Here is a 27,210-nt window from a genome sequence, read left to right as displayed (position 1 = left end):
TCGTATGTAGCCTATAGACAGACTCGAAATGCTAATTTTAGAATTGGATACCGATTCAGACTTGTGACGGATTGACATTATTTTTGTGCCCCCCTCCCCCCCCCCCCCCCTCCATGAGTGGTGGGGGCATATAGATTTGGTCTTGTCCATGCGTCTGTGCGTCCGAAGTTCGTGACGCGCCTAGCTCAAAAAGTATTTGATATAGATTCATGAAACCTTGCATGGGTCTTAATCATGATATGAACTTTCGCACCTCCTATTTTTCGTCTGGCTCCGTCCCCTATTTTTAGAGGTATGGCCCCTGAAATAGTCAAAAATACACATTTTGACCTTGTGACACGCCTAGCTAAAAAAGTATTTGATATAGATCCATGAAACCTTGCATGAGTCTTAATCATGATATGAACTTTCGCACCTCCTATTTTTTGTCTGGCTCCACCCCCTATTTTCAGAGTTATAGCCCATGAAGTAGTCAAAAATGCCCATTTTCTCCTTGTGACGCGCCTAGCTCAAAAAGTATTTCATATAAATTGATTAAATCTTGTATGAGTCTTTGTCATGATGAACTTGTGCACCTCCTATTTTTTGTCTGGCACCGCCCCCTATTTTCAGAGTTATGGCCCCGGAAATAGTCAAAAATGCACATTTTCACCTTGTGACGTACCTAGCTCAAAAAGTATTTCATATAAATTGATCAAACCTTGTATGAGTCTTGGTCATGATGTGATCCTGCGCATCTCTTATTTTTTGTCTGGCCCCTGAAATAGTAAAAAAATGCTCATTTTCACCTTTTGATGCACCTAGCTCAAAAAGTATTTAATATAAATGGTTGAAAACTTGCATAAGTCTTTATCATGATATAAACTTGCACGCCTTCTATATTTTTGCCGGCTTCACCTCCTATTTTTAAAGTTATGGCCCCTGAAATAGTAAAAAATGCACATTTTCACCTAATTATGTGCCTAGCTCAAAAAGTATTTAATGTAAATTCATGAAACCTTGCTAGAGTCTTTATCATGATGTGACCCTTCTCACTTGGCATTCTTCTTGAGAATCTTTGTGCTTATTACAGAGTTGTACCCCTTGAAATAGCCAAAATAGTTGATTTTTTGTTTGTGATGCTCATAGCTCAAAAATATATGGCGTAGAATAATGAATCCTTTTCATAAAATGTATGTTTTGGCTAAATCCCATTAATGCTGCAAACATTTGAATTATTGCCCCTTATTTGTGACAAATGTACCAATGGGGGCACACCCTGTGTCCTACAGACACATTCTAGTTTAATTTTAAAGTCCATTGTAAGTAATTCTTACAATATGCGCGCTCCTGGCGAACTGGAAGAAATGAGACATATATCTAGAAGATGCACTTTGTAAACTAGCGGCATTCTTGAAGATATAGGGGTGTATATTTTGACTTGTTAGTTCGTTGTTGTTTTTTTTTTTTTTTGTTCTTTCATTGATTTTTGTGTATTTTCGTGACTTTTCAAAAACAGGTCGAAGTCGTAAAATTAATGACTGTATACAGTAGCAAGATTTGATTTGATTGTGAAACATTATGAACAACCTATTGTCCGGTCTTGTAAAAAAATTGGGCATATCGAGCCAGGCCACTGGCCAGGCCAGACCAGACCAAACATAGTCCAAAAAGTGCACGTTTAGGGATAGCGTAATTACTTACGACTTTTTTTAGAGGGATGGCAACTGTAAAATATCAGACCATAAAGCCATCCCGATAAATCAAAGAGTAGGGCTACATGATTGTCAGAAATACACTTAACTTTGGTAGCGGGATAAACCCGCAACCAAAAATTGCAATGTTACCCGTCCAAGACCGGATTTTAGACGGTGTAGAACTTTGGAATAATTTTGATTTTACCATATTGTAAAATTAGTCCGAGATAAGACGAGTTGATAGGCTAATATGTCAAAGTCCAAACTTATTAGAAGTCGTATATTCTGCAGATTTCAGCGACATTTCCATCAAGAGACACGTCAAAATATACTTAATAAAATGTTTTTTAAATATCACGCTCCAGGGTGGGCAAAGTCTCTGAAACATATCCCTGAAGAAAAAGTACAGGTGAGGCTTACAACCATGCACAGGGGTGTAGCTGAGAATTTTGAAGTTGTAGGCCTGCTGAGAAGATTTCGCTAGGGGCATGCTCCCCGTATCTATTTTCAAATGGCGCAGTCTAGCGCATTTCGGATTATAATTTCTCTGATTTATTTTCGACTTGATGTTAAGTATAGCGAATTACTGTGTGTATGACAAGTTTGGCGCTCGGCCTCTGAATTTTCAAATGGCGCAGTCTAGCGCATTTCGGATTATAATTTCTCTGATTTATTTTCGACTTGATGTTAAGTAGCGAATTACTGTGTGTATGACAAGTTTTGCGCTCAGCCTCTGAATTTTCAAATGGACTATTCGTTCGCATGACCCTAACGTGACGAGCATTGACAACGATGTATACTTTTAGTCTACTGATAACTGTTTCTAAATGATCAGTTGGAAACTTTCATTATCATTATTCTTCAGCTTGCTTCTGAATCTGAATAACGTGTTTTTGCAACAAGCCTGAGCCCGGAAGCATGACGAATTGAGACACCAGGGTGGGTTAGGTGCCAGGGTGGGGTAGGTACGTGAGGGCTCTGATTAATTTTGAAATCTTAGACATACACGTGATCTCCCACGTGGGATGATCAAAATCCCGATTTTTTCAGCTTGCCTCCCGTCTCCCGACCAAAACCATAATTCTCCTGCTTTTCAAAAAAATTGTTTGAAAAAAAAAATCAGTATAACTGGGTAATATTGAGGAGTGCCGAACATGTTTACACAGTAAATCAAATTGTCACCAACTGTTGTGTATTATCCATGTTTGACACACATGTAGCTGGAGGAAAGAGTTGTTTTTCACAGGTGAATTATTGATTGTTTGTTAGACAAGCAGGGCTTTTCCACCTGTCTCACGGGGCCGAATTTCGGCCTATTCTCAATGCCCATGAGGCTCCATTTTTTACCAGTTTGAAGCAAAAAACTCCCAGCCATAAGAAATAATTCCCAGCTGAAATGAATTTTTGATTTTTCAAAGAAAAGTTTGTTCGGTAATAAAATCACATAAATAATTGTTGGAAAAACCAACCCATTACTATTTTTAGAACACGAGTGTTATTTCCCCTTATGCAGATACGCCATTTTCTTCCAATGTTTACCAAATTGGACTTATTTCATTGAAAATTGGATGAAAACACACACTCATTCACTATTATCATTGCATCAATATACATTATTTTGGTAAGGGTAAATATATGTTGATGCATTTCTGTTATCTATTTTTCATGTCAAAATCATTTATGATCAGTATTTTTATACGAAAGTGGGTGGGGTAAGGAATTTACATAATTTATGAGTTGTGTTGAAGTTCAGACCAGTTTAGAGCTTTGTTGTTTTTTTTTCAGACCTCGAGTAGAATAGAATGTTAATGCGTGTTCACCACCATTTCAGACCTAAATTGAGACTTTGTTTCTACAAATTTAATCTGTTAAGAAAGTTTAAAGTTGGAACAAGAGGGAGATTCTGTAAGACAGTATACTCGACTTTTTTCAGTGATTGACTCTGAATTAAAGCTTTGCCAGTAAAAAGGGCATAATAGTCAATAGCCTTGAATGTCACGAAGATATTGGACATTATATAAAACTTTAACCAAAAAATGTAAGTTAAATAGTGGCATAACTCTGTCAAAATTCAAATCAAGAGTTATGAGGATTGTTTCTTCTGGTGTAGACTTATATACATTATTGTATGGCCTAAAATGTAGGATTTTGTCTCTAAGTTTTGTGTCTGCATGCTTAATTTATGTCAATAAAAAACCTCCAGTTTTTAGACCCCAACTCCAGGTGAAAAATGGCAAACCTCCAGTTTTGGGATTCTGAACTTATCACATGTATGCTTAGAAGTAGAATGGTGCATTTTAGGCTATTTAAGATATTATACTGAACAAAACTATTTGTGTTTTATGTTGCAAATCTGGTTGAAAAGTACACGGCATCCACGAGATTTCTTGAAAATATAGAACTGTTTGTCTGAAGAAAACAGTAGTTAACTTAGTGCATAAAAAGCATGGCACGTGGTGGCAGTTACGTAGTGGAGAGGGGGTTCTGGAAAAGTTGAAATCATACAAGTAAAATGATGCATTTAATTAAGCTAGGAAATGAAAAGAAGACTTCAAATAGTTTTGTAAGTTGTGTGCACAACAATCTCACAAGTGTAGAATTTCGAAAACAAAAACCACAACCATTCACCATTGTCAGAAAATTTTGAAATTTGAAAAAAAAAAAATACCGACTTAAGTTATAACTTAAGTTATCTGTTACACGCGTCTGTTCCGTTCAATGTTTTTCGTCACTGTCACACATTAATTCTAAAGAAGTCAAACGAATTGTAATAGAAATTCTTTTCCTTTTTCAATTTATATGGATATCTTTTGAATTCATCATCAGGGGGTCGAGTCACGGCCGCCTATGTCTGCTGTGAGATTTATACCCAATTTAGAAACGCAAGCCGGAATGTCTTCTTTTGACCGACACAGGCCAAGGAATAAAATGTTCAGATGAATTTACATTGGAATGGCGGCATTTAGACATTTGCGAGCTGACTTGGAGAAACGTTCCTGCGAACCGCTGTAAATCTGGGCTTGATGCAAGGGCCATTTTCGAGATGTTCCAGCGATCAAATATTATCAACATCTACGCGTGCAATACTTATTATGTGTATAAGCATGAAATGCTTATATTACTGCCTTAAATACTTGCGCGGTTGTTGTTTTAAGAATTGCTTAATTTTAAAATATCTTTTACAGCATTCTTCAGTTGTTGAGTTATATTATTTAGGTGGTAAAGCCTATTAATTAAGTCCCTCAGCTCACACCCCTTCTGGTTTTATTGCATTTTTACATAGTTCTATTAACTTTTTTAATTTTTGCTGGAAAAATGTAGGCCCGGGCCTATAGTGCCTACAGGGTGCTATGCTATCCGATGATGCATGCACTTGTTAAAAGAGTTGACATAATTTGTCCGCATTATTGTACAGAAGAACCTGTATGGATTTAATAGAAGTTTTTAAGATAATTGAAAATATTGATGACATTCCAATGGATGGTATGTTTGAACTTACTGGCAGTCAAACCAGAGGTCATAATAAAAAGTTAGGCAATGGCTAGGATTACGGTACCGTATCCTTGCCTCCGATTCTAGGATTACGGATGTTCCGTATTTATAGACAACCCTATGAGGATAGGCTAGGATTACTGAAGTATTTAAGGATGACTACCCGTAATAGGCCTCAATTTCACCAAAAGCGTACATACAACCACAGGCACCGGTCCAGTGTATATTTTTTGTTTAATATAAAAAAAATCCTTTTTTTTTCACACAAATATACTTTTTATATGTTAGTCAAATGAAAAAAAAATGATGACAAAAAATCCTGTCACAGTATCATATACAATGAAAAGGTGAACTGTGCCAGCGTAACGCTATGGGAAGCTACTCGGCAGACTTGTAGAACATTCCAAAATCGGAGTTTATACACTTGCAGCCGCTACCTGCCTGATTGCACCTTTGAAGCATTTAAAGCCTTCCGTAAATACTAAACTGACCCCATAAACTGCTTTGAAAAACACAGTATAAGTCTGTACGAGCGAAATATTTCAGTTATCCTTGGCAATTTCATTCCGGATAGTGGACATGTTCCTGGTTTTTATCACTTCGTTTGGCAGCTGAAAAATTACCTCTCTGGAGGGTGCGCCTATACAAGAGGCAGAAGTTACCTGTAGTACAATACAATGGCCTGAAGTATGAAGGAAAATTGGAACACCCAGATATTTTTAGCTCACTTGAGCCAAAGGCTCATGGTGAGCTTTTGTGACCGCTCAATGTCCATCGTCCGTCTGTCAGCATTTTCTAAAAAAATCTTCTTCTTGAAAAACAATGGACAGATTTACACCAAACTTCACAGGAATGATCCTTGGGTGGCCCCCTTTCAAAATTTTTCAAAGAATTGAATTCCACACTGAACTCTGGTTGCCATGGCAACCGAAAGGAAAAACTTAAAAAATCTTCTTGTCCAAAATTGCAAGGCGTAGAGCCTTGATATTTGGCATGTGACATCATCTAATGGTCCTCTATGAAAATTGTTCAAATTTTGCCCCTTGGGTGAAAAGAGGCCCCGCCCCGGGGGTCCCAGATTTTACATAGACTTATATAAGAAAAAGCTTTAAAAATCTTCTTGTCTGAAACTGCAAGGCCTAGGCTTTTGATATTTGGTATGTTGCATTGCCTAGTGGTCCTCTACCAAGATTATTCAAATTATGCCCCTGAGTTGAAAGGAGGCACCATCCAGGGTGTCCCAAGTTTTACATAGACTTATATAGGAAAAAACTCTTAAAAAATTCTTGACTGAAACTGCTAGGCCTAGGCTTTGATATTTGATATGTAGCATACAGAATTATGCTCCTGGGGTGAAAAGAGGCCCTGTTCAAGTTTTACATAGACTTGTTTAGAAAAAATCTTTAAAAATCTTCTTGTCTGAAAGTTCAAGGCCTCGGCCTTTGATATTTGGTATAGCCTACTAGCATTGTGTAGTGGACCTTTAACAAGATTGTTCAAATTATGCCCCTGGGGTGAATAGAGGCCCCGCCCCAGGGGGTCCCAAGTTTTACATAGACTTATATAGGAAAAAACTTTAAAAAATTTCTTGACTGAAACTGCAAGGCCTAGGCTTTGATATTTGGTATGTAGCATTGCCTAGTGGTCCTCTACAGAAATTTTTCAAATTATGCTCCTGGGGTGAAAAGAGGCCATGTCCTGGGGGTCCCAAGTTTTACATAGACTTGTATAGAAAAAATCTTTAAAAATCTTCTTGTCTGAAAGTTCAAGGCCTAGGCCTTTGATATTTGGTATAGCCTACTAGCATTGTGTAGTGGACCTTTAACAAGATTGTTCAAATTATGCCCCTGGGGTGAAAAGAGGCCCCGCCCCAGGGGTCACTTGCTATATGAGTTATATAGGAAAAAATACTTAAAAAATTATCAGATCATATTTCCTAGACTGTTTAATTATAAATACCTGATGACCCCATGTGATTAGGGATCACCTAACTGTGACCTTGACCTACTAACCTACTTTTAAGATACAGCCTTGAAATTTGGATGACATGTACAGTTTTGCACACCGATCTTAAAACTGACATTCAGTGACCATAAGTGTAACCTACTGACCTACTTTCTTGATATTTTAGCATCAACATGTTCACACAACTGGGAAAAGATTTCATTTGACTTTCTTACCTGATCTCTTACACTTGTCAATGTAGCTCACGTTACTCAGGTGAGCGATGTAAACTTTATTTAGTCCCAACTATTGTAGTTCCAAGCTTTCAGTTTTAAGTCATTCATTAAATGGTAAATCATTTTGTTTTAAAGCTTGCAAATGGGAACACACCGATACATAAATGGGATATTCCTGGTGTACCAAAACAGTTTACTTTGTCCATCAAGAGAGATGATATGACTGGCAGCACACTTTCAGGAAATAAGGTAATACTTTACTTTGTCCATCAAGAGAGATATGACTGGCAGCACACTTTCAGGAAATAAGGCAAAACTTTACTTTGTCCATCAAGAGAGATGATATGACTGGCAGCACACTTTCAGGAAATAAGGTAATACTTTACTTTGTCCATCAAGAGAGATGATATGACTGGCAGCACACTTTCAGGAAATACTGTGAAATCAATTTTATTCGCGTAGGACGAATTTTCGCGTATTTCGCGCTAGGACCGATGCGCGAATTTATGACAGCGCTATTATTATTTTTTGATTATATTTTTCCCTTTCTAAAATTGAAAATGCGCGAATTTAAGCCCGCGCGAAACAGTCCGTCTTCACGTTTGCGTGAAATTTCATGCCAGCGAATTTAAATGATTTCACAGTAAGGCAAAAGTTTACTTTGTCCATCAAGAGAGATGATATGACTTCCAGCATACTTTTTCAAGTTTACATTATACATGTAGAGAGATGATATCACTGGTACATTGTAGCACACTTTTAGGAAATAAGGTAACATTTCAGCAGTATCACGTGTCATTTTATGGGACAGTGAATACTTTAACTTTTTATAACTTTGAATACTTTAAACTAGACTGGCTCTAGTCCCTATGTTTGTTCTTATTTACATAAATCAGTTTTCTTCATTATGAGGGAAGTAACTCCAGAAGGTTGTTTCAACATTGACATTTTTTATTTCCCCTGGCTCCAAACATAGGTATGGTTCAGCCATCAGATAAAACTGTGCTATTTTAGAGGCTTAAAAGTTTCTTATAAAATGTTTCCAGTATTAATATAAAAAATAACCATGCAGCCAGGGAGCCAGGCTAACTTTAAACATGAAAATACTTCATACTTTTAACTTAGGCAGGGCCAAGGCTGACAGAATTTCTCTATATGTTGTCAATACTACTGTACTTGAGAGAGCTTTATGTTTATAGCAAGTCAAAATGTTCTGCCACTTTAATTGCATTGCGATTAGAAAACGTTTTGTTATATTAGCTATGTTAAGTAAACAGAGTAGCATCTTCAGTATTAATTTATTTACTCTTACAACTTGTTTGAAATTCATTTTCACATTGAAAATTGTAGCTTTAAAGACTACATTTTATGATGAAATTACAATATATAGCTTTATAAAAGCATAGTTCTTTGAAAATTTTGTGAACAAAATCCTAGATATTCATTTATGCTTTGCCAACATTCTGATAATTATGTCTCCCTGTCAGTCTGTCTGTCACAAATCTTGTCCGCACTCTTTAGTCGAACATTTCTCATCCGCTCTTCACCAAACTTGAACAAAATATGTTTGCCAATAAGTCCTCGGTCAAGTTCGATAACTAGCCAAATCGGCCCAGGCACTTCAGAATTATGGCCCTTGAACATAATTACCGATAGGGCGGTTACTCCAACATGTGAATTTCCAATAGGCCGCTTACTCCAACACGTAAACAGTATATAAAGACAGACTTACTATTTAGATGATTAGGCAGTTATGGGAGACATGCGCTTTTCTCAAAAGCACCTCTAGTTTTATTTTGATATGCAGTGCATATTTGTATTTGTATTTATTACCTGATGGAAAAAATTCTGAAAGAGACACTGTTTTTCTTATACAATCCTGTTTGACCACTTTCTGACTGAAAACAGATTTTAAATACTGACGCAGTTAACAGCTTACAAATGCATGCAATGCCAACATTGTGTTATATGATTTATTGTTCACCGGTACAGGTCAGAAAATTAGAATTTTTGATGGCAGAGGCTGTCTCTAGGAAATGCAAACATGTGATTACGTGCGGTGGACTACAATCTAACCACTGTCGAGCTGTTGCTGTATGTGCGCGCCAACTTGGTATGCAACCACACCTGCTGCTTAGAACAGACATACAGGTACTTGTGTTAGTTTCAGTATTTATTTAAGAAATTAATCAATTACAGAAATAACACAAACCAGTACTGCATTACTTCCAAATTAGAGAGAAAACTGTTGGATTAATGTATTGTCAGATATGTTGCTTGATGTATGTGATGCATTGTCAAATTATCAAGGACTGAGCATGCCCCACCAATATTACAAATTGCCACACCAGTAATTTAATTCCATCAAAGTAACTTGGTTTTTAGTTTGACTATATGACGTGTATGGAGAGCTACCCTACTTGACTCGGTATTCCGGTCAACGTCCGCACCTTGGTTAAAGTTTAGATGCACTTATCTCTGTTATTACTTTGTGGATATGTTCCAGTTATTATCTGAAAAAGTTGTTACTCATCACCACCTGTATCAGATGACATATGAGCCATAACTCTTGTACCAGTACAATCATGTATTATGCCCCCTTTCTGTTGTAGTTTTTGTGCCTTTTTCTTGTGTCCTACATCATCATCCTTATTTGGTTGTTAAACACTCAGAGTGATAGCTCTAGTTTCCAGAGATATGCCCTATTTCACTATCAAGCTTCAAAATAGTTGAGGCGCTGTCTCTTCTGACAGCTCTTATTTAGGCTCCCTCCACCTTATTTTTCAAATGTCAGAATTGTAGTTTAAAAGAAATGTATTATTCCTGCATTGAAATTGCAAAGACAAAACATAATAGAAATTAATTTGGACATTTTTATGCCCCCGGCATCTACTGATGCGGCAGGCATATAGTGATTGTCCTGTTCGTCCATCCATCCGAGGTTAACCAAATGGGATCGTTTCGTCTAGCATCAATACCCCTTACTAGAATGACTTGATACTAATGCAGATGTAACCTGTGACCATTCCTCATCTTCAGACATCACCTGACCTCAGTTTGACCTTGACCTCATTTTGGACTTGGGTTGCTTTATATGGGCCATCTCTTGGTTAACCAAATGGGACCGTTTCGTCTAGCATCAGTACCGCTTACAAGAATGAATTGATACTAATACAGATGTAACCTGTGACCATTCCTCATCTTCAAACATCACCTGACCTCAGTTTGACCTTGACCTCATTTTGGACTTGGGTTACTTTGTATCGACAAGGATGACACCGGGGGCATCAAGCGTTTATTGAAAGCAGCTCCTTGTTTACATCTGTTATTGATACTATTGTATTTTATTGAACCCAGTCTAACAGAGTGACATTTACTATGTTTAGTGTTACATATAGGATGTTAAAGATGTTGGTTGCCAAGGAAACCTGTTACTGGACAGACTTTGTGCTGCAAAGATCTACCTCACTCCAAGAAAGTCTCCCTATCTTACACAGCTCAAACCAAGAATGGATAAATTGGCTGAGCATATTCAGTAAGTTTGGAATCACTGTTTTTCCCCAGGGGAGGTGGTCTAATTTTTTTTTTAACAGATATAAATTTAGTAGTTGCATGAGTCCATGAAGTTATTTCCCATCAAAATTGTTACAAATTAAACTTCTAACATCAGATCCATGAACTCAAGTCCCTATTGAAAACAGATAATAGTATTACTTAACAGAAGTTCAATTTATACATTCTTTGGGTGTCTGTTGGCTGCATAAATACGTTTAAGTGGCCGCACCACATGGTGAGCATCCAGCCAGCATTATGTTGACCTTTGGTATAGGAAACGAATTTATTGATAGATTGGCAATCCAAATCACTTACTTTCTAATATTTGTGGAGAAGTGTGAACTTGAGAGTGATTCAAATAATTAATTAAGTTTCTAGCATTGTGCTTTCATCACAAGCTCAATAATGTTGAGCTAAGATAAATTAGGACCAGTATAAAAAAAACAAATGAGCCGTGCCATGAGAAAACCAACATAGTGGGTTTGCGACCAGCATGGATCCAGACCAGCCTGCGCATCCGCGCAGTCTGGTCAGGATCCATGCTGTTCGCTTTTAAAGCCTATTGGAATTGGAGAAACTGCTAGCGAACAGCATGGATCCTGACCAGACTGCGCGGATGCGCAGGCTGGTCTGGATCCATGCTGGTCGCAAACCCACTATGTTGGTTTTCTCATGGTGCGGCTCAAATGACTTAATTCTCAAACTCTGGTACATTGATCTTTGTTATTTATTGGAAATTTGGGACATTTTTCAGGGTAGAAACAAACGTAATTATGCTTTTTACAAAAACACACGAAACTGCTTTTTTTAATACCAAAAGAATTAAAGGTTTTATAAACATACTTTATAGCTTGTTTATTTTCTTCCTCAGGAAAACAAGTGGAGAGTTATGCTATCAGATCCCAGTAGGTGGCTCCAACAGTGTTGGCTTGTTTGGATATATATCTGTGTTTGAAGAACTTTTGTCACAGGGTGTACAGGAGAACTTTGATGACATAGTGTTTGCCTGTGGTAGTGGAGGAACTGCAGGGGGTCTGGCCATAGCAAACTTTCTCACTGGCTCTAAACTTAGGTATGTACTCTTGAGATCTGTAATCACAGATCCTTAGGAAGAATGTACTGTAAAAAAGTGAATTTTCATTGGGGACTATATTTTGTGAATTTTATGGATTTCCTGGTTGAAACAATCTACAAAAATTGAATCCCAAGGAAGCAGTAAAATTCCATATATTGTTTATGTTCAGATATCAAATCCACAAGTTTATATCCCCTTAAGATAGCTGTTTTGGCCAAAACCTTGAAATCTGGTGATCATGAAATAAAATGTATTATGTAGTATCATTGGTCATTACAAAAACCACAGTTGACCTGTTTCATACCTGGAAGATCTTACCTCATTTACCTAGGTTTTTTAACTGTCTGTATGACTACTTTTTTGAAAACGTAAGCCTTATACCTGGGCCAAGGCTATACACAGGCGCCGTATCAAAAATGATATTACGGACACAGAAGCCATGGCCCTTCTTTATATAAATCTGGTATTACACAGCAGCTGTTTCCTCTAAGGATTTTTCTGCTGAAAGTACAGATTTCACAGTCTATTTTAGATACATTTTCGTTTTTTGATGTATTAGGTCTGGCTGAAAGTTTGAAATGTGTAAACGTTTTGTGCCTTTTCCAGATGGTCTTAACTTCTTCATGCAATATTGAACACCTCCTGAACAAAATATTATATACATATTCTGGGATTTTTCAGGTGAAAAGTAATTGATTTCATAATATAATTTTATCCTAGCGAACAGTAGCTGGTCACTGTTTAAGTTTACTAGAATCAGGGCCCAGCACCGCTTACTAGCGTACTTGAATTAAGAATTTGAGTATCCGAGGATGTATATATTCATTACACATTTGTATCATATAATGCCTCCTGCACAATATAAAATTTTAGATGTCTTATTTATTTATTTATTCATCCATTCATTTATTTATTATCTACAGTAGAATTCCGCTATTAAGACCACCCATGGTTCTTTGTAAAACTGGTCTTATTAGCGGTCTGGTCTGATTAGTGGACAAGGCTACAGTCGACATCGTACTTGTGACCACCTCTATTAAGCGATTTTTGTATTAAACGACCGGTCAAAATCCCTCCCGAACGTTTTCAGTACATAAATTTATTCCATTAAACGACTTTTTAGCTCACCTGTCACAAAGTGACAAGGTGAGCTTTTGTGATCATGCGGTGTCCGTCGTCCGTCGTCCGTCCGTCCGTCCGTCCGTAAACTTTTGCTTGTGACCACTCTAGAGGTCACATTTTTCATGGGATCTTTATGAAAGTTGGTCAGAATGTTCATCTTGATGATATCTAGGTCAAGTTCGAAACTGGGTCACGTGCCATCAAAAACTAGGTCAGTAGGTCTAAAAATAGAAAAACCTTGTGACCTCTCTAGAGGCTATATATTTCATGAGATCTTCATGAAAATTGGTCAGAATGTTCACCTTGATGATATCTAGGTCAAGTTCGAAACTGGGTCACGTTCCATCAAAAACTAGGTCAGTAGGTCTAAAAATAGAAAAACCTTGTGACCTCTCTAGAGGCTATATATTTCACAAGATCTTCATGAAAATTGGTCAGAATGTTCACCTTGATGATATCTAGGTCAAGTTCGAAACTGGGTCACGTTCCATCAAAAACTAGGTCAGTAGGTCAAATAATAGAAAAACCTTGTGACCTCTCTAAAGGCCATATTTTTCATGGTATCTGTATGAAAGTTGGTCAGAATGTTCATCTTGATGATATCTAGGTCAAGATCGAAACTGGGTCACGTGCGGCCAAAAACTAGGTCAGTAGGGCTAAAAATAGAAAAACCTTGTGACCTCTCTAGAGGCCATATATTTCATGAGATCTTCATGAAAATTGGTCAGAATGTTCATCTTGATGATATCTAGGTCAAGTTTGAAAGTGGGTCACGTGCCATCAAAAACTAGGTCAGTAGGTCAAATAATAGAAAAACCTTGTGACCTCTCTAGAGGCCATATTTTTCATGGTATCTGTATGAAAGTTGGTCAGAATGTTCATCTTGATGATATCTAGGTCAAGTTCGAAAGTGGGTCACGTGCCATCAAAAACTAGGTCAGTAGGTCAAATAATAGAAAAACCTTGTGACCTCTCTAAAGGCCATATTTTTCATGGGATCTGTATGAAAATTGGTCTGAATGTTCATCTTGATGATATCTAGGTCAAGTTCGAAACAGGGTCATGTGCGGTCAAAAACTAGGTCAGTAGGTCTAAAAATAGAAAAACCTTGTGACCTCTCTAGAGGCCATACTTGTGAATGGATCTCCATAAAAATTGGTCAGAATGTTCACCTTGATGATATCTAGGTCAGGTTTGAAACTGGGTCATGTGCCTTAAAAAACTAGGTCAGTAGGTCAAATAATAAAAAAAACCTTGTGACCTCTCTAGAGGCCATACTTTTCATGGATCTGTATGAAAGTTGGTCTGAATGTTCATCTTGATGATATCTAGGTCAAGTTTGAAACTGGGTCAACTGCTATCAAAAACTAGGTCAGTAGGTCTAAATTTATTAAAATCTTTTGACCTCTCTAGAGGCCATATTTTTCAATGGATCTTCATAAAAATTGATCTGAATATTCACCTTGATGATATCTAGGTCAGTTTCGAAACTGGGTCACGTGCGGTCAAAAACTAGGCCAGTAGGTATAAAAATAGAAAAACCTTGTGACCTCTCTAGAGGCCATATTTTTCATGAGATCTTCATGAAAATTAGTGAGAATGTTCACCTTGATGATATCTATGTAAGGTTCAAAACAGGGTCACGTACCTTCGAAAACTAGGTCAATAGGTCAAATAATAGAAAAACCTTGTGACCTCTCTAGAGACCATATTTTTCAATGGATCTTCATGAAAATTGGTCAGAATTTTTATCTTGATAATATCTAGGTCAAGTTCAAAACTGGGTCACATGAGCTCAAAAACTAGGTCACTATGTCTAATAATAGAAAAAACGACGTCATACTCAAAACTGGGTCATGTGGGAAGAGGTGAGCGATTCAGGACCATCATGGTCCTCTTGTTTATTAAACGACCAGCGACCACTTTAATGGAGTCCCGACAGGTAAAATATTTAACAAAAGTATCTATTAAGCAATCTGGTACCAAATTCCTTCCGGGTATTTCTTCATCTGTGTAATTAGCGAGTACATTTTACACCTGCCTGGATGCAATTAAGCTTTGTAACAGTCGAACTGACGAACAATCAAGTTATAATTTTCAGTTTGTGAAATTTATATGCTCATGATATATACAGTTATATTAACAGTTAAAAATATCTTTTCTCTTCACCTGTCTGAAATTCATTAAGAGACCACTCCATTAAGAGACCACTTTTTAGAAGTCCCTGGGGCGGTCTCTTAATACAATGTCGACTGTATATGGGGAAGGTCTGGCAGATAATAACACATTGGAATACAATCAAGACACAATAATGGCAAACACAGTGCTCAATTTATATGTAGCTTTATTTTCTTACGGATCAAACTGTGTATTAATTAAGGACGCACTTAACTGATAATCATTTGAATTTTGTTCAATTAAAGACAATTACAGCAATATCAAATCTTTTCAAACTTCATTCTCCGCTGAAATCCCAAACGTAGTTACATTAATAATAACAAACAAACACCGTTTAGATCTAATTAAATCTGTTTCAATCCAGTCAATTCGATCAGCGGGCATTCGTCTAATTACAAACAAATTAATTATTTTAACAGTTTCTTATGTTAAAATAGCAATGTAAAACACCAAACATCTTTAAATAACAATTTCAGACAATCAAACAGTTTGATACGTTGTTTTGATAACGTTTAAAGACTTGTTAGCAATTAACGGATAAATACACAATGTACACGCTTAACGTGTTAACACGATGTCGCATGTGTTAATTCCCGCGGCGATTCGCGGTAACATACAGAAAAATTTGAGTGGTCGTAATTGCAGTTATTAATTAAGTGTGAAAAAATCAAACAGTTCTGAAAAAGGTGGTCGCATTAGTGGATTAGCGGTCTGGTCGCATTTTCGGACAAACACCATTGATTTTATTCCGTTCTTTGCAAAATCGGTCGTATTAGCGGTGCGGTCGTAATTTCGGCGTGGTCGTAAGTAGGAATTTTACTGTATAGCCATATCTATTTTACTTTACAGCAGAACTATTTTACGGAATAAGTAACAGGTATACATTTACATACATAAATATCCTGAATACCCGTATACACTTTATTCAAAGTACACAACTTACAGAAAATTAATTTACACAATAAAAATATCCGACCACCTTTCAGTTTCCTTTACTAACTACCTTTTGAAGGTGCGAAAGAAAAACTTCATATTACTGAAATAACAAGTTGAACAGAAATAACAAGATTCTCTAAGGCTGAACGAAAATTTGTCTAAAAATAGACTGCAAAATCTGTACTTTTTGGCCATTCTCCATATACAAGCGATGATTCCCAATTTTGAGCGTATGGGTATGGTGATTAGGAACAACCGACAAAGTCTGCCATGATCCTACAAAATTATTTGCATGGCTGCTGTGTAAATAGTCACTTCGTAACACCAACACATAAGCAAAGCACTTTCTTATTTCAAAGATATCTGGCTTGATGCAGTACTGTTAATGTTTTCATTATTCCTTTATTTAGAATCCATGGTGTTGCCGTCAGTGATGATGCTACATATTTCCACCACCACTGTAATGAGATGATCGAGGCTGTAGGTGTGTCTGCAAGGTCAGAAGATATCCTTGACATTATAGATGGTCATAAAGGTGAAGGTTATGGTATATCTACACAGGAAGAATTAGGTACTACTTTCTTCAGTTAAACCACTGCTCGCAAACAGCTTTCTTGTATTTGATTATATTAGTTTATCTTTGCAGTCATAAGGATTTGTATATTTTAAACGTTTGTAAACACTAATTAGGATAAGAAAACTGTCAATATCTGCAACCATAATTTGTGAGAGATCACATAAGAATATCTAACGCCAGATAATAGGGGAAACTTCCCTACTTACCAAATTGGAAACATGATACTAAATATAGTAACTTGCTTCCTGTATATTGCATGTAAAATTGTGGTAAAGTGAAAATTCTAAAGTACAGTAAAACCTGTATTAGGTATCCAGTCAAGGGAGCAACATAATCTGGCTGTTTAAGGCAGGAGTCTGCTGATGACAATTAGATAATGTTTAGTTTTGTTTATATCAGCATTGCACAATATGTGATACTTCAGTGACTTGATTTTCCCACAGTTATACATGGAATGTATTTGAAAATATATGTCTCACAAGTTAAGTTTCAAATTCAGGAAGCTTTGAAGTTTGAAATTAAAAGTTTTTATTTAGACTTTTTAATTATCCCTCGCCGATGAAATCGGGAGGGGGGTATTGAAATGGCGTTGTCCGTCCGTGTGTCCGTCCGTCCACAGCCATTTCTCAGTAACTAGCAGGTAGAATTTCATGAAACTTGAAATAAATATGAACCAACATACTGCAGTGATGCCCGTCAAGTTTTTTTTTTTGATTGCTCAATTTCCCTTAGAGTTATTGCCCTTGATTTAATGAAAAATCCACATCTGCAGCCATTTCTCGGTATCAAGCTGGTAGAATTTCATGAAACTTGAAATAAATATGAACCAACATACTTCGATGATGCCCGTCATGTTTTTTTTTAATTGGTCAATTTTCCTTAGAGTTATTGCCCTTTAGTTGTTTAAAAATCTACAGATTTGTACATAAGTAACCAACCAATTGGTAGAATTTCATTAAACTTATTTCATTCTTTTCCATGAACATTTATTATAAACATGTGAAGTTGTGTGCCCACACCTGGTCACCACCTTGCCTTGGTCACAACCCCCCCCCCCCCCCCCCCCCCAAAAAAAAAATTTCATTCCTTTTTTTTTCAAACCTTCCATGAATATTTATCAACATGCAAAGTTGTACCGTTCCCCCACCTCACTCCTCCACCCAGTCATGCCCACCACCCCAATCATTCCCCCCTCTCCCCCCCACCCTCCTCCAAAAAAAAAGCATTCATTTTCTGTTAAATTGATTTTGACTAATGAAATTATTTGCTTCTTACTAACATCCTTAACTTTTTGCCGTTTATATTTTTTTGCCATTCCTCACCACAAACCCTTTAGGTGGGGGATACCAATTCATTGAATTTGCTCGTTAAAAGCAGAATTTTAAGGTTACAAAAAAATTTAGAAACATTTCTCAGCTTTACAATGGTGTAATTTATTTTATGGTACCATAATAATCTTATGCACTGAACCTTTTGAAAGAAACAAATAAAAAATGTTGATTTTGCTTAGGGAAAAGGAAACAAGTTACTATACTTAGCATTATGTTTCCCGTTTAGCAAGTAGGGAAAATTCCATAGTAAGTTTCTCAAACAGGAAGGTTCCCCAAATGCCAGAAAAATTATTCTTGCACACTGGACTGGTGTTTTCGTTGATTTTACCCATGCCTGCAAAACCCATCTGGCACCCACCATGCCAGATGACTCTTGTGCTGTTAATAACAACTGTTCATGCATTGATAATATATTGTTTATGTAAAATAGGAAAAAAGCAGGTACCTTGATAGTTTCTCTCTTTTCCTTGTAATAACATACTGTTATGCTACAAACGATAAAACTAAAGTAGAACTTTGTTATTGTGCGTCACTGAAACGTCATGACGTCACTTCTGCTTACGGACGTTAATTTCCCGCGCTTTGTGTACATACACTACTATAAGAAAGTATTTCTATTTGCTTTCTTTATTTTATTATTTGTAAAATATAGTATGCCAGAAAAGTAATCTGTCAGGATAAAAAGTTAATATGTATACGATATGCAAGAAAAAATAAGTCATGTGTTTACGAATCAGATAGAAATGTTCGTCCCTCGGCCACCTGAGCATGGGTGGTAACTCAGCAAGATGCACTGGTGCCCTTGGAACGGATATTTCTATCCGATTCGTAAACACATGACAGATATTATTAATGTGATATGGACAGAAATATACCATATTGGGACTTCTTGCTAGCGCAATTCATGGATGTGCAAGAAGTCCCAATGTGGTTTATACCTGTATAAAGGCACAAAAAATAGCGTTTAATTCTTAAATATTTAATATATGGACTTGATGACTTATATAATTACTGTTAAGATCTTCCTCTTATTAGGAAGAAAATATGTAGAGGATATTTGTTTGTTTCAGTATAAGATTGAAATATCTTTCATGACTGACCACCAGATATAATATTTTCATGACTGGCATGGCCACATATGAAAATATAAGATATGGTGTTCATTAGATTAAGATATTTTGATCTTACAGGTGAAACAAACAATTTTCTTTAATTTAAAGTTTTGACTAAATTTACCCATTTGATAGTCTCTTACCAGTGAAAAATATATTTGATATTTTTCACTGTGAAAATACCAGATATATTTCACTCTAATGTTTCAATAATTCACTGAAATTCATGCATGAAATATATTGTAAAATCATTTAATTTAGTGGGCATAAGATTTCATGGTTCTGGCCAGAACAGCTGTTTCATGTAGATATGAGTTTGTGGATTTCAACTTTTTAACATAAACTGAATGGGAATTTTAATTGTTTGACTGGATTTAATTTCATGGATTGACACAACAGCAAAATCCTTGAAAATTAGTCCCCATTAAGTATCAATGATTTCACTGTACTATGTAGTAATAAAAAGTTTCTTAATATTCGTTTATTTCAGATTTCATTGTTAAGATCAGTTCAACAACAGGTATAATGCTGGACCCAGTTTATACAGGAAAAGCAGTGAAAGGTCTTATGCATGAACTGCACAGTAACCCAGATATGTTCAAAGGGGACAGGATTCTGTTCCTTCACACTGGTAAGACAGTTATCCAACATGTTCCCCTGTTTCAGTGTAACACACTGGTAAGACAGTTTTCCAACATACCCCTGTTTCAGTGTAACACTGGTAAGACATTTATCCAACATGTTCCCCTGTTTCAGTGTAACACCCTGGTAAGACAGTTATCCAACATATTCTCTTGTTTCAGTGTAACACACTGGTAAGACAGTTTTCAAACATCTTGCCCTGTTTCAGTGTAGCACAGTGGTAAGACAGTTATTAAACATATTCCCCTGTTTCAGTGTAACACACTGGTAAGACAGTTATCCAACATATTTCCCTGTTTCAGTATACCTCACTGGTAAGACAGTTTTCAAACAACTTCCCCTGTTTCAGTGTAGCACAGTGGTAAGACAGTTATTAAACATATTCCCCCGTTTCAGTGTAACACACTGGTAAGACAGTTATCCAACATGTTCCCCTGTTTCAGTGTAACACACTGGTAAGGCATTTATCCAGCATGTTCCCCTGTTTCAGTGTAACACACTGGTAAGGCAGTTATTCAACATGTTCCCCTGTTTCAGTGTAACACACTGGTAAGGCAGTTATCCAACATCTTCCCCTGTTTAAGTGTAACACACTGGTAAGACAGTTATCCAACATCTTCCCCTGTTTCAGTGTGACACACTGGTAAGACATTTTTCCAACATATTCCCATTTCAGTGTAACACACTGGTAAGACAGTTATCCAACATGTTCCTCTGTTTCAGTGTAACACACTGGTAAGACAGTTATCCAACATGATTCCCTGTTTCAGTGTAACACACTGGTAAGACAGTTAACCAACATACCTCTCTTTCAGTGTAACACACTGGTAAGACAGTTATCCAACATGTTCCCCTGTTTCAGTGTAACACACTGGTAAGACATTTATCCAACATGTTCCCCTGTTTCAATGTAACACACTGGTAAGACAGTTATCCAACATGTTCCCCTGTTTCAGTGTAACACACTGGTAAGACAGTTATCCAACATGTTCCCTTGTTTCAGTGTAACACACTGGTAAGACAGTTAACCAACATACCTCTGTTTCAGTGTAACACACTGGTAAGACAGTTATCCAACATATTCCCCTGTTTCAGTGTAATGCACTGGTAAGACAGTTATCCAACATCTTCCCCTGTTTCAGTGTAATGCACTGGTAAGACAGTTATCCAACATCTTCCCCTGTTTCAGTGTAATGCACTGGTAAGACAGTTATTCAACATCTTCCACTGTTTCAGTGTAACACACTGGTAAGACAGTTTTCAAACATCTTCCCCTGTTTCAGTGTAGCACACTGGTAAGACAGTTTTCAAACATCTTCCCCTGTTTCAGAGTAGCACACTGGTAAGACAGTTTTCAAACATCTTCCCCTGTTTCAGTGTAGCACACTGGTAAGACAGTTTTCAAACATCTTCCCCTGTTTCAGTGTAGCACACTGATAAGACTGTTTTCAAACATCTTCCCCAGTTTCAGTGTAACACACTGGTAAGACAGTTTTCCAACATCTTCCCCTGTTTCAGTGTAGCACAGTGGTAAGGCAGTTATTCAGCATGTTCCCCTGTTTCAGTGTGACACACTGGTAAGACAGTTTTCCAGCATATTCCCATTTCAGTGTAACACACTGGTAAGACAGTTATTCAACATCTTCCCCTGTTTCAGTGTAACACACTGATAAGACAGTTATCCAACATGTACTAACTTGAGTACCACTTGGCCCAGAATGTTTCATATGATGGCTGGACATGCAGAGTAGATGACCCCTTTTGATTTTGGAGTCACTCGATCAGAGGTCAAGGTCAAGGGCCAGAACATGGAAAACCATTACCAATCCATAACTTGAGAAGCACTATGCCCAGAATGTTGATTGGACATGCTGAGTAGATGATCCCTGTTGCAGCCAACCATCAGTGTCTCTTAGACCTTTGCTTCTGTCCCCTTTTGACTTCTTGCCTATTACTTCTATGCATGGCGGGAGACATGCACTTTTCTACAAAAGCATCTTCTAGTTATCTGTGAAAATATCTGGAAATCTTGTAAAATAGAATGATTTTGATGGCAGTATTTTGCGCTATACTTTTTAGTCATTTTGGACACTAAAAAGTTTTGAAATTTCCATTTTGACTATCATCTGTTGATGGATTGTTATGAAACTTTCTGGATATCTTAGTTAGGATGAAAGCAACATTCTTTCTAAAAGGTCTGTGAAATTGTTTGAAAGAATTTTTTTTGAAATTTCAGGGGCCACCATTTTACACAGAGAAAATGCATTTTTGGCCATAAAATATACATTTTTCAAAGGTATCTCAGCAAATGGGAAGGATCTTTGTACTGTCTTAGAAGACCTTTCAAATGATATATAACTTATGTCTTTAGCAGAAAATCATTTAAAACCCTGCTACTGATTTGGGGGTCAAACAGTAATTCCTAGGCTGAGCAGCGCCATGGCCATATTGTGACATTGCTTTGAATAACTTTTCTTGCATTGCTTGATTTAAATCTTTCCAGGGGTTGAATTCTTTAATATGAATAGTCGTAAAGCTGAATCTACCAAGATGCTGGCCTTTGTGTAAACTAATACCCTAGCATATAAGTGCTGTTACTGATGTTTTGAAATGGTGTTTTACAGGAGAGTAAACATGTTTTGACAAGAAGAGCTCTTGCTGTTAAAACACCTTTATACACTGACTGTATGTGTGCATTCCCATGTGAAACACAAACATGTTAGAGGCCTGTATTGCATAATTAGAACAAGTTTGATAGGAAATGTACCCTTACCAAGATAATATAGTTGATTAAGTTTTTAGCTCACATGTCACAGAGTGACAGTGTGAGCTTTTGTGATCGCGCAGCGTCCGTCGTCCGTCCGTGCGTAAACTTTTGCTTGTGACCACTCTAGAGGTCACATTTTTCATGGGATCTTTATGAAAGTTGGTCAGAGTGTTCATCTTGATGATATCTAGGTCAAGTTCGAAACTGGGTCAACTGCGGTCAAAAACTAGGTCAGTAGGTCTAAAAATAGAAAAACCTTGTGACCTCTCTAGAGGCCATATTTTTCACAAGATCTTCATGAATATTGGTCAGAATGTTCACCTTGGTGATATCTAGGTCAAGTTCGAAATTGGGTCACGTGCCTTCAAAAACTAGGTCAGTAGGTCAAATAATAGAAAAACCTTGTGACCTCTCTAGAGGCCATATTTTTCATGGGATCTATATGAAAGTTGGTCTGAATGTTCATCTTGATGATATCTAGGTCAAGTTCGAAACTGGGTCAGCTGCGGTCAAAAACTAGGTCATTAGGTCTAAAAATAGAAAAACCTTGTGACCTCTCTAGAGGCCATACTTTTGAATGGATCTTCATGAAAATTGCTCAGAATGTTCACCTTGATGATATCTAGGTCAAGTTTGAAACTGGTCACATGCAGTCAATAACTAGGTCAGTAGGTCAAATAATAAAAAAACCTTGTGACCTCTCTAGAGGCCATATTTTTCATGGGATCTGTATGAAAGTTGGTCAGAATGTTCATCTTGATGATATCTAGGTCAGGTTCAAAACTGGGTCACATGAGGTCAAAAACTGGGTCACTATGTCAAATAATAGAAAAAAATGATGTCATACTCAGTTCAAAACTGGGTCATGTTGGGACAGGTGAGCGACTCATGACCATCATGGTCCTCTTGTTTATACATTTAATGCTGGAAAAACAGTAATGCATACTTGTTATCTGTTGTAATATCTACAGAAGCATTCCTGACATAATGGTGCCCGTGCCTGTTACTGAGGGATGTTTTAGTATGAAAAAAGCATTTGATATCCCTACAATCAGATGGACACATTTGGTCATTCCCTTTCTTTAAAGTGGCCCATAGTTGTGTCAGTAAAAAAACAATAGGTATTCGTTTTACTAAGAAGATTATTTTGGTTCTTTTCTGTTAAAATCTCTTTAATCATACTTCCAGAACTAAAATCCTTCTAGAATGTTATTCAAAAAGTTCATAGACTTGCTTTATTGTACTGTCTCCATGTATTTGTAAGCTTATACTTTTATGACACTGATTTCTAATCAATTGTTTTTGAGAGTACATTCTAATCTATATTGATTATACAGGTGGTGTTTATGGACTGTATGATGGGAGAATAGAAGATACACTGAAAGTTGCTGGATCATCAACAGATCGTGTGACTGTATGGACTAATAAAGATCATGTACCAACATTGTCTTGACAGAATATGATTGACAGCGAGAAGAGATAACCATATCACAACTGAATGAAATAAGTGGAGCAAACTTTGTTATGTTAGTGAAAGAATAATAGGATGTTCAGTTGAGTGGTAGAATAGTACTGCATACTGAAAATTGTGCCATGATTCCTCCTGTAAACAAATTTTTTTTTTTTTTCACCTTTTGTAAAGATAATTCAATGTATATGTGTACACTGTCAGACAAAAATGTATTAAGCAGCCAGCAAAGAGAGCTACATAACCAGGCTTATGTAACTACATGTATGTAACTTTACAGTTAGCTTCCAGGAAAAAGAAGCAACTTCCTGGAGGAAAAAAAAGACAGTATTCTAATATTAGTTGACAGCTGTGTGGCTTTCATGGCTCAGCTTGATGTGGCTGACACATAAATATATCTTGCTACTTAAAAGTTTTTTATTGATAGTTTTAAAAGCAAGACTTTATATACATTTAACTGTGATAAAATTGTTGCCTGACGGACCTTCATACTATTGATAGGGCATTATAGTGTATACTTTATATCATGATTTGCCAGGACATCTGTTGTTTTATGGTAGAGATGGTAGTCTATATAAGACTAACGTTCAAGAGCAAAAAGAGCTTTTTAGTCAGTTCAAAATTTTAAAATACGCGTCAACTTACCTATTTCGAAATGGGGACTAGTTTGATATTCATATGTATTCATATATTTTTGTTCTGATAATTCAAAACTGTTACAGAAGAATATTTGTTTGCTTTTGAGGAAAGATTCTTTTAAACAGAGAAATCATGTAAATTTTTCATTGGAAAAAAGTCAGCTTCTAGAATTCAAGGGGGAAAACCATGAACAGTTGTGTTTCTTTGTTGATATTTCATGTTTTGTAGCTTATATTGTAGATTATACAGTTTATGATTCATAACTTTAAAGTGACCTTCCATGGAAATGCAAGAATTTTTATTTACAGTTTCAGACTATGCAAATAGCAGTTATTATGTCTCCCCCAGGAGACATATTGTTTTTGCCCTGTCCGTCCGTCCGTCCGTCCATCCGTACGTCACACTTCATTTCCGAGCAATAACTGGAGAACCATTTGACCTAGAACCTTCAAACTTCATAGGGTTGTAGGGCTGCTGGAGTAGATAACCCCTATTGTTTTTGGGGTCACTCCGTCAAAGGTCAAGGTCACAGGGGCCTGAACATTGAAAACCATTTCCGATCAATAACTAGAGAACCACTTGACCTAGAATGTTGAAACTTCATAGGATGATTGGTCATGCAGAGTAGATGACCCCTATTGATTTTGGGGTCATCACTCTGTCAAAGGTCAAGGTCACAGGGGCCTGAACATTGAAAACCATTTCCGATCAATAACTAGAGAACCACTTGACCCAGAATGTTGAAACTTCATAGGATGATTGGTCATGAAGAGTAGATGACCCCTATTGATTTTGGGGTCACTCCGTCAAAGGTCAAGCTCACAGGGGCCTGAACATTGAAAACCATTTCCGATCAATAACTAAGAGGAACCACTTGACCCAGAATGTTGAAACTTCATAGAATGATTGGTCATAAAGAGTAGATGACCCCTATTGTTTTTGGGGTCACTCCGTCAAAGGTCAAAGATTTTGGGGTCAGTCTATTAAAGGTCAAGGTCACAGTGGCCTGTTCATGTAAAATCATTTTTTGGAAATAACTTGAGAACCACTTGACCTACAATGTTGAAACTTAATAGGATGATTGGACATGCAGAGTAGATGACCCCTATTTATTTTGAGGTCACTTGATCAAAGGTCAAGGTCACAGGAGCCTGAACAGTGACTTGAGAACCACTAGGACAAGAGTGTTGAAATTTAGCGGGATGACTGGACATGCCAAGTAGATGATCCCTATTGCAGCCAACCATCAGTGTCTCTTTGACTTTCGCTCCTGACCCCTATTGACTTTTTGCCTATAGGACTTTGCATTGGGGGAGACATGCGCTTTTTTACAAAAGCATTTTCTAGATATATTTGAATTTCGTTTTTTTGCTTTGTAATCACTTATTTTTCATGGAGTACTGTAACCTATTGTTTGAGTGTGAAATTTAAATAAGGCACAGTTTGATTTCAAAATAAAATCGAAATTTTCTCTACTTACTTTTACATTCAAATTTTTTGTATTACTAATATGTATACAAGACCTATGCTAAATTTACTTTATGATTTTGTTTGGCTGGTTAGTTATTACTTTGCATGTTGTGGTTATCTGCCGTGGAATGTAAGCTTGTATTTCATATCTTTAGAACATAAATTATGTTAAATTATATCTGTGAAGATGCACCGTTCCAAATACAATAGGGTTGTTATAACAGTAGCTTGATCTGGGATGTTGTGTTTGGCTTGAGTGGATTTTTGCTTATCGGATCTAATGAGGCGCTCAAGCGCCAAGTGTGATCGGACCTGGCAAAATCCATGAGAACCTGATGCAAAATTCCAGATCAAGCTACTGTTATAATGACCTTTTATTATTTACCTCAACCTTTTTGTTTGTTGTTTTGTTGTCGAATGATATCGTCAATGTTTATCGATATCATTTTAACTGAATGTAGTTTTTGTGAGCACTATTTATAGAATTGCATCAGATTATGCATATTAAATGAAAATAGTCTGGCAACATACAATACAAAAGGTAGAATACAGATTTTTTTTCTGCCTGTTCATATTTACTTGTGAAATACAAGCCGTTTTCATGACATTTTATGTAGGTATATAATGAATATGTGTATTTCTGTAGGATATATTTTGAATAAACTTTTTAAAAAGATACAATGTGTTTTATTCAGTGATAAAGTAAACTGTAGAAATTATTGGAAAATATTTGGGTTTCACATTGATAAGAATTTGCTATATGTATTCATAACTTGTTCTATTGTAAGACATACTGCTAATAATGATTTATACCTGTTTCAAATTAAAGTTAATGCATTTTTAGCTCACCAAAGCACCAAGTACTCAAGATGAGCTATTGTGACTGGTCATGATCCGGCATGGTGCGACATGCATTGTCCGTCAACATTTGCCTTGTTAACACTCTAGAGGCCACATTTGTGACCCAATCTTTATTAAACTTGGTCAGAA

General features: G+C 36.7%; 1 protein-coding gene across 1 annotated transcript; it reads left to right on the top strand.

Annotated features, from left to right (window-relative positions):
* Window positions 1-1,902: 1,902 nt before the first annotated feature.
* LOC123566167 (uncharacterized) lies at window positions 1,903-26,894 on the top strand. The gene is made up of 8 exons (XM_045360063.2): window positions 1,903-2,085; window positions 7,484-7,597; window positions 9,341-9,499; window positions 10,747-10,883; window positions 11,775-11,975; window positions 16,625-16,785; window positions 19,725-19,865; window positions 23,981-26,894. Exons 1-8 carry the CDS (start codon window positions 1,927-1,929, stop codon window positions 24,094-24,096), a joined length of 1,188 nt encoding a protein of 395 aa, XP_045215998.1. The 5' UTR covers window positions 1,903-1,926; the 3' UTR covers window positions 24,097-26,894.
* Window positions 26,895-27,210: the final 316 nt, after the last annotated feature.

This window comes from Mercenaria mercenaria, chromosome 8 (assembly GCF_021730395.1).
Source record: "Mercenaria mercenaria strain notata chromosome 8, MADL_Memer_1, whole genome shotgun sequence".
In the NCBI taxonomy this organism is placed as follows: domain Eukaryota; kingdom Metazoa; phylum Mollusca; class Bivalvia; order Venerida; family Veneridae; genus Mercenaria; species Mercenaria mercenaria.
This window is presented reverse-complemented; position numbering and strand designations above follow the sequence as displayed.